Below are 16,486 nucleotides of genomic sequence, written 5' to 3'. Positions count from 1 at the left end.
TTGATTTACATTTCTCTAATAATTAGTGATGTTGAGCATCTTTTCATGTGCCCTTTGGCCATCTGTATGTCTTCTTTGAAGAAATGTCTATTTAGGTCTTCTGCCTATTTTTGGATTATATTGTTTGTTTTTTTTTGATATTGAGCTGTATGAGCTGTTTGTATATTTTGGAGATTAATTCCTTGTCAGTTGCATCTAAAGATGTTAATATAGGCTTACATAAATTTGTGACCTCATCTAAGGAAGCAGGTTTGAAATACATGGCACCTTAAAAAAAAACCTTTAGTTAGGGAAAATTTGGAAATCCAAGGAACATGTTTTGAGGAAATAAGCCTATTAACTAACAATTAGAATTATGTACATGATTTTTCATTTAGGATCATGGCAGTATTGATCATATTCACGATGGTATAGTTTAGATTAGTCAGAATTAAATTTTTATTTCAAATCTATAACTTGGATTACAGAAAAATGCCATATATTCTCTTGTGACTTCCTTAATGGAGTAAAATAGAAGGAATGAATATTTCTGTCATATTTAGCTGTTTTTAAGATACTGTGCTGGGCTTCCCTAATGGCACAGTGCTTGAGAGTCTGCCTGACAATGCAGGGGACACGGGTTTGAGCCCTGGTCCAGGAAGATCCCACATACCACGGAGCAACTAAGCCCATGTGCCACAACTACTGAGCCTGCGCTCTAGAGCCCGTGAGCCACAGCTACTGAAGCCTGCACACCTAGAGCCAGTGCTGTGCAACAGGAGAAGCCACCGCAATGAGAAACCTGCACACCTCATAAAGAGTAGCCCCCGCTCACCGCAACTAGAGAAAGCCCTTGCACAGAAAAAAAGACCCAACGCACCCATAAAAAAATTAATTAATTAATTAATTAAAAAAAAAATAAGATACTGTGCTAATTTCCTTTCCTCTATTTCTTGTGGTAGCATTTTTGCATTTTGCACCTACTATCCTAGGAACCCTGATGAGATTGTTGGATTTTCAAAAGAAAAAAGGACATCCATTTCCATCTGTATAAATGAACAACTAAGCAGGGAAGAAAAATAAGAATTTAAAAATCTAGAGAACTTATTTTCTTTTCTCGATGGCCTATGTACAGAGATGAAATACAAGTGAAGGTGGGGACCTGGGTATCACCTCCTTTCCTGAATTTGTAGCTGCCTTCCCACATCTGCATATCATGTCAGCCAAGGTCCAAACTGTGAAAGTTCTGCACTAAACATTAATGACAGTCAAAACCCAAGCACATTGTGTCTTCTTTTCTTTCTAAGTTGTTAATTCTTTAGCGTCCTGGGCTGACCTAGCAGCAGCCTCACAATGTAGCCAAAGTTATAAAACACACACAAGATACCTTTGGAAAAACAACAATTAAAGGTGACCTTTTCCCCTGTGCGTTTAAAAAATAATAAATCAACTGTTGGTAAAATAAAATGGATTTCTATTAACTATATACTTTTTGTTTCTCTAACAGTACACACTTAAGTCCCTGCTCCTTTTTTACTTTTTTTTTTTCTGACATCCAGGTAGTACAGTGTGTTTCACCAAAGGGACCCCTTGCTTGTTCAAGAACATACTTTTTTGGAGCTACTCATGTTCCTTACTTGGGTAAGTCCATGTAAGTTGTCATCTCATCAACTTACTTAATGAAAAGTTTCTCCCATGAACTAGAAGTGGACTTGAGATTTACTACTTTCCTCAGAAACTCATTTTGTAGCCTTGTTGATGTGCCTAACACATTTCTCACAGAGTGTATTTCAGGAGGAATAATTATCAGCTCAATATATATTAGGTCCAATCCATGTGTGAGACCAAGTGCTTGGTATCAGAGGGAAGGCCAAGATGAGTCAGCTGTAGTTGGAGATAGCAGGAGGAGATATGGGCTGCAGTGGGAGTTTGGATGACTCAGCCAGGTGCCTATTGTTCTAGTGAGGAAGGTGAGGAAGAGCCATGGTAGAAGGGTACCCATAAGCTGGGAACATTGACAGGAGTAAGTGCTCCATGCTGAGGAGCCATTCAGAAAGGCTAGTCTGACTGAGGCTATCCTTTTTGCTGGGGTAACCAGAAGCTGCAGACATCCAAAGAGACACACAAAAGAACTCTTGAATGAATGAGGGTCCCAGCACTGTTCCACAGAGGAGAGTACATCAGAAACCAGGTTTTCTCCTGAGCATTGTTATATAAGCCAGGAAACTCTGAAAGAAGCATGACTTGGGTTGGATAATTAAGGAGATGAAGAAAGAGGCAGAACTGAGCCTGCTTACTTATACCTCCTAATTTAAAAGTTTAAAAATAAAAGCAAAAACATTCCAGAGCTGAAGATTCCACATGTCTTCTCTGGTGTTTAGTGGTGATGCTGATTGGTTGTCAAGGTCAGTGTCAGGGATGATGGTCTGGGAGGATACTGGCAGAAGCTAGGTTTCACTGTTGTTTGTGCTTGTACAGTATTTAACTCAAAAGAAAAAAATGTAGTTCTTGACATCTCCTTCAAATTAAGAAATTCTAGCCTCCTTATGAAGTATTTGCATCTCCTGTAATCTTGTCACATTCTTAATACATGGTCCTCTTTCACAGGAGATGACAACAAGCTGCCCAAGAAAACTGAACAAATGTAAGTCTTCATTTCTATTACATTTTTGCTTTCTCACATTGAGTTACTCAGATGTTGAGATTGTTCCATCTACCTCCTTTTGAGATCAGCATTGGGTAGGACATTTGGCTTAAGAGGTGAGCAGAGGGACTTTCCTGGTGGTCCAGTGGTTAAGAATCCGCCTTCCAGGGCTTCCCTGGTGGCTCAGTGGTTGAGAGTCCACCTGCCGATGCAGGGGACGTGGGTTCGTGCCCCGGTCTGGGAGGATCCCACATGCCGCGGAGCGGCTAGACCCGTGAGCCATGGCCGCTGAGCCTGCGCGTCTGGAGCCCGTGCTCCGCAGCGGGAGAGGCCGCGACAGTGAGAGGTCCGTGTACTGCAAAAAAAAAAAAAAAAAAAAAAAAAGAATCTACCTTCCAATGCAGAGGACGTGGGTTCGATCCCTGGTTGTGGAACTAAGATCCCTACATGCTGCAGGGCAACGGAGCCCGCACAACTACCAAGGCCATGCTCTTTGGAGTCCACGTTGCTGCAACTAAGGCCTGATGCAGCCAAATAAATGAATAAATAAATAAGTAAAATAAGTAAGTAAAATAGAGCTGTGTAGTCTCCCAGAATGTCCCAGCCCCTGTCTTTCATCTTGAAGTCTAGGCTAGCGACTCTGCCAGGTTTGCCATCTGCTCCTCTCTCCAGACTCAGAGACTTCCTGCCTGCACACCCATGCATTTAAATGGCATAACGCTTCTTAATATATTTTCTATATAGTGCATTTTGTAATAGGGGCTTTCCAAAAAATAAAACATCCTGAAACCCATTGGTAGAACCTGTGTGAAACCACATCTTGTCTGAGAGGTGTTTCCTCTGAATTTGACACTCAGACTTATGGAACAGAGCTAGGATCTCAACTCAGGCCATGCAACTCTCTAGAAAGGGCCTAGTGTTGACTTTTACCCCCCACCACCCCCAGTATAGCAGGAAACCAAAGACAAGAAGTAAACTCATTAATGCTTGTCTGCTTGGGCTACCATAACAAATTACCACAGACTGGGTGACTTAAACAACAGAATTTATTTTCTCACAATTCTGGGGACTAGAAGTCCAAGATCTAGGTACCAGCAGAGTTGGTTTCTGGTGAGGCTTCTCTCCTTGAGTTTCAGACCACCACCTTCTTAGTGCTGTGCTTACATGGAGAGAGAGAGAAAGATCTCTGGTGCCTCTTCCTTTTTTTTTTTTTTTTTATTTATTTTTTAGTTGCATTGGCGCATAGGATCTTTCGTTGAGGTGCACGGGCTTCTCTCTAGTTGTGGCATGTGGGCTTCTCTCTCTCTAGTTGTGGCACATGGGCTCTCTAGTTGTGGCACGTGGGCTTAGTTGCCCCATGGCATGTGGGATCTTAGTTCCCTGACCAGGGATCGAACCGGTGTCCCCTGCATTGCAAGACGGATTCTTAACCACTGGACCATCAGGGAAGTCCCTGGTGTCTCTTCCTCTTATAAGGACACCAATCCTACTGGATTAGGAGCCCACCTTTTATTACCTCCTTTAACTTTAATTACCTTTTAAAGGCCCGGCCCTATCTCCAAATATAGTCACATTGGGGATTAGGGATTCCATATGAATTTTGGGAGGATGTAATCAATCCATAATAATGCAGGAATTTTTGAATTCCATAAAGGGATTTTCTTTCAGAATTATGAAGGTAATAGAGTTCTGTTATTACCTGATTAAATATCCTAGCATAAACTAGTTAGGTCTGTGCTTCCCAAAGGCTAACAGTGACAGGCCACAGAGAAACATTTAAGGATCTTTTTAAAAAGATACATTTCCCAGGCTGTAGTAGTTCTCAGAACTACTGAATCAGAATCTCTAGGGTAGAACCCGTAAGGCTTTGTTGGAAAAATATAAAGTAATATAATCACACTTGAAAATTTGAGAAATAAGGGAAAATAAATAAGATTAACCATAATTCCTCTTCTTAGACACCACACGTTAGTATCTCTTTTTTTAAATATATTGATTGATTAATTGATTGAGTGCTGCATTGGGTCTTTGTTGCTGCGCACGGGCTTTCTTTAGTTGCGGCGAGCGGGAGCTACTCCTCATTGCAGTGGGCAGGCTTCTCATTACGGTGGCTTCTCTTGTTGCAGAGCATGGGCTCTAGGCACGCAGGCTTCAGTAGTTGTGGCACATGGGCTTAGTTGCTCCACGACATGTGGGACCTTCTTGGACCAGGGCTCAAACCCGTGTCCCCTGTGGACCAGGGCTTAAACTTGTGTGCCCTGCATTGGCAGGTGGATTCTTAACCACTGCGCCACCAGGGAAGCCCCACGCATTAGTATCTTAATGTGTACCTTTTTGTTGTTGTTTTTTTTTAATTATACATACAGGTTTTGTGTAGCTGTAATTGTAGTGTGTATACAATTTTTTTGTGGGGATTTTCTTTACGTTAGCAGCAAGTCAACCACATTCTCATGTGTTGGTGGATATGTATAGCCTTGCTTTGTACCTGTTTGTGTTTCCATGCCAGCTGTGCTTAGCCGTTGACCTGGATCCTCATTCTAGACCCGTAGACATTTTGCTTAAACCAAAGTCACTGGTGCTCTACTTCAGGGACTGGTGTTGAGAGGTGCTTGGGCCCACATCAGGAGACTTGTTAAGTCACAGGGCTGGTGGAATTGGGGCCTAATGGAGTCCTACTGAAGGCAACAGCAGCACCATCCAGGCATAGAGCAGTCCCTTCCCTAATCATGGGTCTCAGGCCTCCTGTCCAGGCCTTTCTATGAGTCAGAAGCCAGATAGTTTTGTACTGAACTCTTGCCTGAGGGTCTGTATAGGACAAGGCCAAGCAGGGGGTTGGCCTGAACCAGTGTTGGCCTGAACTGAGTGATGTTTGAATTAAGCTGGGTGAGGGAGGGAGTAAGGGTATCTTTATATGTCTTTGGCCTCTATAAATCTTTGCCCTTAGTGTTGAGATGTGGAGGATTCTTGTCATACCTGGAAGTGGCCAAGCTCTTTGGCAGTGTCCCTGCCGGGCACTTTCCTACCAGGACATACCCCTCTGCCATGGCCTGGTCAGCAATCTTCAGGATATGTTGAACCTTGGAGCTGTCATTTTGTTATGTGTTGTTTCTCTTTTTCTTTTACCTTATTCAAATCTCTTACCTGCAATGCAGAGGTGTGGTGTGAGAGCCAAGGAGGAAATTGAAGGTGTTGGCAGTGTGATGGGGCACAATGGAAAGGCACCAGGCTGAGAGCAGACCTGAGTTCCTCTACAGGCCCTACTTGTTTCTTCTGTAAGATGAGAGTGTTAGACCAGATCATTTCTGTGTTCTTCCTGCTATCAAACTGTTGCCGAATCCAAGCTCGCTCTGCTCACCGCACAACAGGCCAATAAATCGGGAGACGAGGTGTTGAGGCAAGGAGTAGAGACTTTATTCGGCAGACCAAGAAGGTGGCCAAAAAACCATCTTACTGGGGTTTGGATGCCAGTTTCTTTTATAGAGTCAGAGAGGGAGAGGTGGTGAAGAAGTAAAGTAAAAAGGCCATTTGTCTTTCAGAATATCTCCTGCACTGGGAAGGGGTTGTGTTAATTTCTTCTTTTCTGCAGCCATTCACAGGTGGGCAGGGTCAGAATGTCTCTCTGTGAACTGAACAAAGGCCTTTTAGTTTAACAGTCAGGCAGAGGGTCAGCGTTCCCTATGGCAGGCCATTATGTATGCTTACAGCTATAGATAGTGATTATAATAATAACAAAAGCAATGAAAAGCAAAGGTTAAAGTAAAAGAAACAGACCAACGTGGAGTCAGAATTTGCCCTTCCCTGTTACAAAACTCCTTTCGCCTTCCTTTACCTGTTAGAAGATTCTCAGGCTTAAAAATAAACATATTCTTAGATAAGGCAGTTACTTGCCAGACACCTCCCTTGCCTTTGAGGCCTTGTGGATGAGCCCCTTCTCTCTGTGATTATCCTAATAAGACCCTGGGTCTCCTTCCCCTAAGGCAATGGTTCTCAACCGAGGGCAGTTCTACCACATCACTCCCACCAGTCCCTCCCCAGCCCCCCACCCCCAGGGATATTTGGCAGTGTCTGGAGACATTTTTGCTTGTCACAACTGAGGTTACTACTGAGAGGCCAGGAATGCTTCTGAACATCCTATAATGCACAGGGAAGACCTCTCAACAAAGAATTAGCTGGCCCAAAATGCAGAGATTGAGAAACCCTGCCCAAAAGGGAACCAGACTTGGATTTTCTAGGAATCTTCATGGCATTCCCTGTCTGGCAAAGAAAAAAACCTTCCTTTTTAAAATAAATTTATTTATTTATTATTTATTTTTGGCTGTGTTGGGTCTTCGTTGCTGCTCGCCAGCTTTCTATAGTTGTGGCGATCAGGGGCTACTCTTCGCTCTGTTGTGTGGGCTTCTTATTGCAGTGGCTTCTCTTGTTGCCGAGCACAAGCTCTAGGCACTCAGGCTTCAGTAGTTGTGGCACGCAGGCTCAGTAGTTGTGGCACTCAGGCTCAGTAGTTGTGGCTCACGGGCTCAGTAGTTGTGGCTCGCGGGCTCTAGAGTGCAGCATCAGTAGTTGTGGCCCATGGGCTTAGTTGCTTCACTGCATGTGAGATCTTCCCGGACCAGGGCTCGAACCCGTGTCCCCTGCATTGGCAGGCGGATTCTTAACCACTGCGCCACTAGGGAAGTCCCAAGAAAAAAACCTTATTATGTCTTTGGGAAGTGTGAAGTCAGATAGGAAGCGCAAGGTTGGGCAGGAGCAGGCGATGCTTCCCCTCAAAAGCATACTCTATTCTCAAGATCAGGTGAACTATTTAGAAAGTGGTCTCTGGCTATTAATTTGCATTTAGAGACTGTCATACAGAGTGAAGTAACTCAGAAAGAGAAAAGCAAATATATATTAACACGTGTATGTGGAATCTAGAAAAATGGTACAGATGAACCTGTTTGCAAGGCAGAAAAAGAGACACAGACATAGAGAACAAACGTATGGACACCAAGGCAGGGAGGGGGGCAAAGGTGGGGGATGAACTGGTAGATTGGGATTGACATATATACACTAATATGTTTAAAACAGATAACTAGGGCTTCCCTGGTGGCACAGTGGTTAAGAATCCACCTGCCAATGCAGGGGACACAGGTTCAAGCCCTGGTCCAGGAAGATCCCACATGCTGCAGAGCAACTAAGCCCATGTGCCACAACTACTGAGCCTGTGCTCTAGAGCCCATGAGCCACAACTACTGAGCTTGCGAGCCCCAACTAATGAGCCCACATGCCACAACTACTGAAGCCTGCACACCTAGAGCCCATGCTCTGCAACAAGAGAAGCCACCACAATGAGAAGCCCGCGCACTGCAACGAAGAGTAGCCCCCACTCGCCGCAACTAGAGAAAGCCCGTGTGCAGCAACAAAGGCCCAACACAGCCAAAAATAAATAAATAAAATTTTAAAAAACGAAACAAAACAGATAACTAATGAGAACCTGCTGTATAGCACAGGGAAGTCTACTCAATGCTCTGTGGTGACCTAAATGGGAAGGAAATCCAAAAAAGAGGGGATATATGTATATGTATAGTTGATTCACTTCACTGTACAGCAGAAACTAACAGAACATTGTAAAGCAACTGTACCCCAATTAAAAAAAAAATTTTCGTTTAAGTGGAGCGAGTCTTCTCCTCAATTGGATAATCTCTTTTGCCCCCTGAGGGGTCCCACCCTGAGGTTCCAGTAGCAGCCAGCCCTTAGCAGGCCTGGGGAGGAGACGACTTGAAGGTGTGCTGTGGTTGGTTCCTGGAAAAGCAGCAAGTCTGTGTCATGATACCTTTCGGGTCCTCATAGAGGGTCAGGGAGTCTACACAGTTTTCTTCTGTTGGATCACAAACAGGGAGGGTTGGTCTTTTGAGCAGAATTAAGAAAAGGTGGTTCTTATCATGGTTTAACAAGAGCAAAGTAAAAATTGGAATGGGGCACATAGCTTTTAAAAGGTCTAGAAATCATCAAGTTCTGTTATACTTTTCTCATTCTGTTTAAAAATCTGTTTCTTAGAGAATGTCATTTATGTGCACACAGCTTCTGATGAAACCTTGTGATGCTGTAGTTAACCCTTATTTTTTGTTTTTAAAGTAGGCTCTTGGCACAGGTATATGCTGCTGTTATTGAAGCTGTTTTGGCTGCCATTGCATGTTATGCTAAAACTTCCAGTCTAACAAAGGTAATTTAAATACCGCATTTCTCTTTCCTTAGTAGTTATTTTAATGTGAAACTTTTTATCAATCTGTTTTTAATTTGGACACCTTATAGTACTTAATTTTGTGTGTGAATTTGGGCACCAAAGAGATGCCTTTAGTATGCTGAGCTTGTCTTATGAATGACAGCTAATCAGCACTTCTTTGTAGATATCTGGTTGTGTTAAAAAAAAATCATTCTGTAGTATATTGTTTTACTTAGTAGTTTTTTAAAAGGCTTTCAAAAGTTAAAAAATAAAAATATAGATTGTTGTACTGTGAATTTTAATAAAGTTAGATAAGTTTATTTTGAGCTACATAGTTTGATTTCCTATAATTCTGTGTTTTAAAAAATTAACTAAAGATTAGAAATTCTGACTTGTCTTTCCTAGACAGGCACATGTGTTCCCTTTCTCTGACCATTTACTTCCTTGTTGTTTTGTGGTTAACCTGCTGTGCTGAGTTGGATTCTATATCTGACCCAGTGACAGATGAGAACGAGTTGGCTTGATGCCTCCCAGGGCCAATAGGACCTTTCCTGAAGCAAACCGTTTGACATTGGAAAGGTTGTGTTGATATCAAAGAGACTATCGCCTAGTTACCAGTTCCTTGTCACCAGTTCCTTGCCATCTTCCCTCCTCACTGAACTTGATTCCCCCGGTACTTGGGATTTCTCAGCCCTTTAGCTGAAAGCTTATGCAAAACAGTAGGTTATTCTTCAGTATCAGTTCTGCACCTTTGTTTTTCAACTGATTTTTTTATAACTTTATAGTTATTTGAATGTGTTTAGCATCTGGGCAGAAACACTGAGGGCAGTGATCTCTCGAGGGGAGGAGAAAGCGCTTTTCCAGGCCTCACAATGGCACTGTCCCAGCTGGTTACAGATCACCAGATCAGGTTCCAATGCCCACCTGCTGAATGAAGTGTTTTCATGTGTACCCATCCCGAAGAAAGCAGGCTCCTGTTTCCCCTAACAAGATGTTTTCACTTTAATCTATTGATGTATACAAAGTAGTCACTTAGAGGGGATGGAAGTGTTCTCCTGGCCATATGTGAGAAGGGCCCTTCTAAGTGTATTCTTTCCTGCAGTGAAAGCTAATTGTCTCTGTTTTGTTACTGATTTTACAGGCCAAGGAGGTAGCTGAGCAGACCTTTGGATCTGGGTTAAATTCCTTTGAGTTGATGCAGTTTAAGGCAGCCCTACGGTAAGCAATAGCTGATATTGTCTATAAAAGCTTTTCTTTAATGTTTGTGTTTTAAAAACCCTTTTCTCCTTTGTATTTCATATTCTGTCTACCCTTTGAGAAATGTTCCAGTAAATCAATAAGATACGTGAAGGAGAGTCATTCCTGATCAGGACTTTATTTGAGAGGCCAAGGAGCCAAGGATGGAGGAACTGTTTGAGAGTCAGACACACTGCCTGAGGCTGGAATGGGAGGCAGATCAGTATTAGAACTGACAGACCTAGGTTCAGAGGTTAGAAAGATGAAGCTGTGGACATGAGTGGTGAGGTTTGTTAGGATTAGGGGCCCTGGGCACATGAAGATGGTCACTGCTTAGAAGAGAGTTGCCCTGGGCCTCATCTGCCTCTCAGATGGTAGAAACCCCTGAGCCTGGCCATGTCTCAGGGTCTAGAAGGTCTGGGAATTTGGCTTCCTGGCAGTCTTCCCATCACACATCTCCTGGCATATCACAGTGGATCTCTGTGTAGTCTTTGTCCATAGCTAAACCTTCTTGAACCCAGTCCACTCAACCTTCTGTCCCATGTGAGGATGACCTGGTGGTTTTTTGCAAAGGAGACAGAAGACACCAATATCAGAGAGTTTCTTTAAGGACACTTCTGGGATGTGCCCTGTGGTACCTCAGTTCCATACCCCACATTTTCTTAACATCTGCAGCCCTGGGTAGTGAGAAGGAACATTTGGAAAACTAAGTTAGTTAATGATCTAACAAGAAGACTTCTATTGCTGTAGCTCCAGGAGTGTAGGAAAGAGCCAGAACGATTTGGTGCAAAGCTGTAGGCTTGCTTCAGGTTTCTTTTCCTTTCTTCTGGGTCTTCTGAATCTTGTAGCTCTGACCATGAGAGGGGAGGGCTAGAGGAAATTTGGTCCCTTAAGGCTGTGTGCTGACCTGCACTGTCTGTTCCTGGCAGACCTGAATTTAAGGAAGCTTCTTTGCTTTCCAGCTGTGTGACCTTGGGCAAGATAGGGAGCTCTCTGTGCATCTGTTTCATCATCTTCCTGCCCTGTAGAGTGATTGGGCAAGTGAATGGTAGTTGCTGTCTCAGTGGGTTCTCCTCTCTTACCATTGGCATGGCTGACAAAGTCATTCCATTCCTCCTGTCCTCGGGGCCTTGCCTAGCTCACTCTGCCTTTCTAGGGCAGGCCACGCTCTCAATCCCATGGCCTCCTATGCATGGGGTGTACCACCCTGGCTGGAGGAAAGAACAAGGAGAGAATACATTCCAGGCAATAGGAGGAGAGTCTTCCAGGGCCAGTCCTCTACCCAAGAGCCCCACTTCCTTCTCTTCACATGGTCACTTCCCTCAAACTGCATCAAATTAGCAAATCTTCTCCCAAGAGGAACACGGGAAGTTAGCATATGACTGACCAGTACTTGTTAAGGCAAAAAAATTAAACTTAATTCAATTTAGAAACTTTCTTTTACAAAAAGAGTTGATGCCAAAAGGGTTTTCTGGTTATTCCTCAGTTCTGAAGGCCTGACCATGCCCATTATTACATAGCAGTTGACTGTGGGTAGCAGTCTGACTCCGAGCAGGGATGGCAGCTTGACTTCAAAGGTGGTGAAGAGGAGGAGGAGCAGGAGAATATGTCAAGCTGTGGGCCAGAGGCCTGGGGCAAGTAGAGGTTTACTCTCAATCTGCCATGGATGGCAGTCACATAGTTCTCTCCTGCTCTGTCCAAGAGTCAAGATAGCCCTGAGAATCTGCACAGAGGCAGGGCCATGACTGGAGTCAGACACTGACCCCATGTTTGCTGATGGCATGATACCCTAAGGCAGGTAAGGATGACACACACCTCACTGGTGGCTGTGAGAGCCCAGCACAGGTGCACTGCAGTGGCAGGTGTCTGGGGAGGATGCCAACACAGTGGTCACAAAAGCAGACTGACTTTTGTTTTATTTTGTTTTGGGTCTACAGCTCCAAGATGGCTTTTCATATACATGCTGTGAATAATCAGGGAAGGTAAGTATATGTTTATGGTGTGTCCTCACTGGGGGCAAGTTTTAGGAGCAAAAAGAAGAGCAGCTACCTTGTAAATGCTGGCATGGATGATCTTTCCACCCTTCTACATCTGGCAGTGGCATCACTCCAGGGCTGGGCTTGGAGGTGGCTGTGCTCAGCTGAGACCCTTTGCCCTGAATGCTTCCCACTGAGAGACTAGGGTGGGTTGGGGGGTGGACCTAGTTCCCTCCAAGTGGAATTCTGCATACATGCAACCCAGTGTTTTGAAAATCCCTGAGAGAGATCTGAGTGTGAGTTGCTTACAAGTTGAAAAAAAGAGAACACTGTAAATTTAATATATGTCTCTCCCATCAATTTCCTCTTGTAGAATTGTGCCTCTGGACAGTGAAGATAGCTTATACTTTGTGAAGACGGTAAGCAGAGCTGTTACAGGTCAGCTGGCAGGGAATGACCTGTAGAGGACATCTACAAGGGGTGAGGTAGGAGTGGGTGGGAGTCTTAGGCAGCCCACCCTTTACCTGAGAAAACTAGTCTACTTTCAGGACTGTTCCAGCTGCAGTGGTGGTGAGCCTGTGCTTTCTGAGGGTATCCAGCAGCTGTACAAGGCTTACCACATCCACACTCCCATGTCTAGGTGCCCCTTGGTTGCAGAGTCTTAGTTGGGGGGGTGGGGGGGTGGCAGTGGTAGACACCTCTTCCTGAGATTAGGAAGGCTTCCTCCAAGTGGCTGAGGTTTCTCTGACCTCACACGGAAATGGGAGCTGATGACAAGCCTACCTCAACACAGACCAAGTTTTCAGTGGCTTCTCTGTGTTCCAAGGCCTGTGTTGATGCCCTTTTTTTCTTTAATAAATAAATTTATTTATTTATTTATGGCTGCATTGGGTCTTCGTTGCTGCGCATGGGCTTTCTCTAGTTGGGGCGAGCGGGAGCTGCTCTTCGTTGTGGTGCACAGGCTTCTCATTGTGGTGACTTCTCTTGTTGCGGAGCATGGGCTCTAGGCACGCGGGCTTCAGTAGTTGTGGCGCACGGTCTCAGTAGTTGTGGCTCGTGGGCTCTAGAGCATAGACTCAGTAGTTGTGGCACACGGGCTTAGTTGCTCTGCGGCATGTGGGATCTTCCTGGACCAGTGCTCGAACCCGTGTCCCCTGCATTGGCAGGCAGATTCTTAACCACTGCCCCACCAGGGAAGTCCTTATGCCCTTATTTAACAGCCGCTCATGAAAATAAAAACAAACTAACATAAAAAAGAAAAACCAGGCCTGAGTCTCCTGTGAAGTGGGGTAGTGAGAGCAGAGCTTTCTGACCTACGTGCTAAAGGCAGAACTAATGGACCAAGGGAATGGATTTAGAGATGCAGAAATATTCATCCCTGGGGTGAGCTGGCATGGTCTTGGGGAGCCAGGGTTTCTAAACCAGTTGCTCCCAACCACATCCAAATCCTCTATTTACCCCAGTGTATCCTGATACGAAGAAAATTGGCAAGCAATGTATAAGAGGATGGTGGACATCCAGCCAAGATTCTGGTTGTAGTATATATGGGTACAAGTTGTACCTTCAGTCCATTCTGTGGCTACTGCCTGAACCTTAATTTCAGTGAGCTTTTGGTCATAGGGAACTGGGTGGGCAGGTGTGGATGACTTGGTGCAAATGCATGCCCACTGCCATCACCAGGGGACAAGCATAGTGTTATCTCATCTACAGAGAGTAGTACAACATGGGTAATTTTTTAAGGTTGTGAGTAGTTTCTGTGCTTATAACATACCTGCTCCCTGTCTCTGTCAGTATTTTGTGGTGATGTTCTTTTAGAACTGATGGAGACTTTTTTGTGACATTATTAAGACACTGGGAAATACTTTCTGATATTGAGGTAACAATACTTTGTCTCCTTGCTGGACTTTAGTTTCCCTGACTTGTCTTCTTAGACTCTTGTGCAGTGCTCTGGAAGCTGCTTTGCACTGGAGTAGGTGATTAGCAGTCCAGTAGAATCATACTACTGTGTTAAGTACACATTCAGCAGCAGCTAATGAAATAGGAAAGAAAAGATAGGATGTTGGTGCTTTCTGTCCAAATCCTATCCTCCCATCCAGGCAGAGATGAAGTTCTGCCTCCTCCTCCAAGCCTACCCTACTGATTTCTCCCAACAAGTACTGTATTCCTATAGGAATACATAATTAGGGAGTAAATTACATAAATTAGGGAGTAATTCTATAGTAATATGTCACATGATGACTTCTATGTAAGAATGCTCTTGTCTCTCCAGCTATACATTATAGGTTTCCTGAAGATAGGAACCATGCTTCATATTTTTTCTCTCCCCATGCCACATGTGGGAAGTACACAGCAAGTGTCTAAAAAATACTACATGTATTCTTTTTAATGTCCTCTCTCCCCTTCCTCAACACCAGAGGCCAAATAGGGAAGTGGGGGATTAGGAAACCACAGGATTTGTCTTCCTAATTGATTTGGGAACCTAACTGATCATTGTCACTTAAGAGGAACCATGTAGCCCAGGAAGGTTCTGTGTCTTCAGATACTCAAAATTCTTTGAAACAAATTTAGATAAACCTTCCAGTTGTCATGCCTAATCAGAAAGTTAACTGAAATATAAAGCCTATCTGTCACTTTTGTACATTCCTTTATTACGACAACATGGATGATTAAGGACTTTAACTATGGTTTTTTTTCCTTTCAACTCTTCTGCCATCTTTTTTTTTTCTTTTTTATAAATTTATTTTTTATTTCTTTCTTTTTGGCTGCGTTGGGTCTTCATTGCTGCACGGGCTTTCTCTAGTTGCGAAGAGCGGGGGCTACTCTTCATTGTGGTGCTGCATGGGCTTCTCATTGCAGTGGCTTCTCTTGTTGCAGAGCTCAGGCTCTAGGCGCGCAGGCTTCAGTAGTTGTGACACATGGGCTTAGTTGCTCCGCAGCATGTGGGATCTTCCCAGACCAGGGATCGAACCCGTGTCCCCTGCACTTGCAGGCAGATTCTTAATCACTGCACCACCAGGGAAGTCCCCTGCCATCTATTTTTATTTGAGAATCTAGCAGTCCCTTCAAGAGGCCTAGGTCTTTTGTCTCTGTACTGAGGGTAGAGCAGGGATCCCATATGAGGACAACAAGGTGTGAAAATGAGCTCTAGCTTTAGGAGCTCTGTACCTGGCCATTCAGCATCGTCAGGCCAGGAAGGGCAGGGACCTGGGAGCGCTCATCGTGCAGCTTACCCTATGTCCTTCACCAGATCTTCACGGTCATCTCAAACTCTAACTCTGGCTTGTACCAATTTCTGCATTTCCTCTGCTAGATTCATCTCAGAATTATTTCATTTTCACTGGTTTTTAACTAAATTATATCCTTCTTACCAGCCATTTAGGAGCTTTCTCTGAGTTGCTCTAGTTTTTTTCTGGCCTACTGAAGCCTGTATTTTTATTTGTCTTGGCCATTAAAGCTCAAACAGCTTTCTTTTGATTTTTTGGTACTGAAAGGAGCATTTGCATGTTTTGACAGGTACCCAGAAATATCCATGAAGACATGTATCCCCCTTTCCAGATTTGTTCAGAACTCGAGCCCAAACCAAAGAAGGAGTGGATGAGCATGTGGACACACTGGGATGTGACACTGGTCATGGTTAAGAAGGAAGGCTGTTGCATTGCCTTTTAGGGAGGATAAGCAATTTGAGGGAATTTACAGAAACATAATGATATTCTTCATCTAGCCCAAGTGTGCCTCTGACCAAGGAGCAAAAAGCCTGGGTGATCCTGAGGTCATCTCCCAGTTTGAGATGTATTTCAAGCTATACTTGAGTTTTCCTTAGAAATTCTCCAGTATTCTTTTGCCATGTGCCTTAGTGTTTTGTGGTCTGTTTCTTGTGGATCTTTCCCTGTATGTTTAGGACTGACAACTGGACTAACTCTGGTTTCTTATTTGATACAGGCTTGTATGACCATCTATGACATTCCTGACTTGCTGGGAGGAAGTGGGTGCTTAGGATCTGTGGTCTTCTCAGAATCATTTTTGACATCTCAGATCTTGGTTAAAGAAAAGGGTAAGTGTATGTCATCTTTGGAAAGCAAAACTTGAACTTGTTTAAATGTATATATATATTTTTGGCAAAATAAACCATAAACTAAATCAAAAGACTGGTGAAAATATTAGAATACTTAAAATAAACAAAGTATATATCCTAATTTAAGAGCTTTTATAAATTTTATAAAATTTTATAAATTGATAAGAAAAAGACAAGCTACCCCATGGTAAATGGGCAAAAAATATGAGCAGGCAGTTTACCAGAGTGGAAAACAAAAAAAAAATTTTAATATTTTAAAAATATATATTTTTTAATGTTTATACATACACAGACACACATAATTGACCCCTGAACACAGGTTTAAACTACACAGGTCCACATATACAGAGGTTTTTTTCAGTAAGTACATACTACAGAAC

At 43.6% G+C, this 16,486-nt stretch overlaps 1 protein-coding gene across 2 annotated transcripts in view; it reads left to right on the top strand.

The window, feature by feature from the left end:
- The window catches only part of DNAAF9 (dynein axonemal assembly factor 9), a 153,371-nt gene that overhangs the window by 73,558 nt on the left and 63,327 nt on the right, over nucleotides 1-16,486 (top strand). For both annotated transcript variants that reach the window (XR_003682785.2, XM_024117123.2), the window contains exons 11-17: nucleotides 1,539-1,620; nucleotides 2,587-2,623; nucleotides 8,735-8,822; nucleotides 9,964-10,040; nucleotides 11,996-12,040; nucleotides 12,408-12,453; nucleotides 15,974-16,085. Coding sequence is in view for 1 of the 2 variants with exons in the window: in XM_024117123.2 (XP_023972891.1) it covers nucleotides 1,539-1,620; nucleotides 2,587-2,623; nucleotides 8,735-8,822; nucleotides 9,964-10,040; nucleotides 11,996-12,040; nucleotides 12,408-12,453; nucleotides 15,974-16,085 (487 nt within the window). In the remaining variant the exon portion in view is untranslated. The remainder of the gene's footprint in view (nucleotides 1-1,538; nucleotides 1,621-2,586; nucleotides 2,624-8,734; nucleotides 8,823-9,963; nucleotides 10,041-11,995; nucleotides 12,041-12,407; nucleotides 12,454-15,973; nucleotides 16,086-16,486) is intronic.

This window comes from Physeter macrocephalus, chromosome 14, assembly GCF_002837175.3.
Source record: "Physeter macrocephalus isolate SW-GA chromosome 14, ASM283717v5, whole genome shotgun sequence".
Lineage (NCBI taxonomy): Eukaryota > Metazoa > Chordata > Mammalia > Artiodactyla > Physeteridae > Physeter > Physeter macrocephalus.
This window is presented reverse-complemented; position numbering and strand designations above follow the sequence as displayed.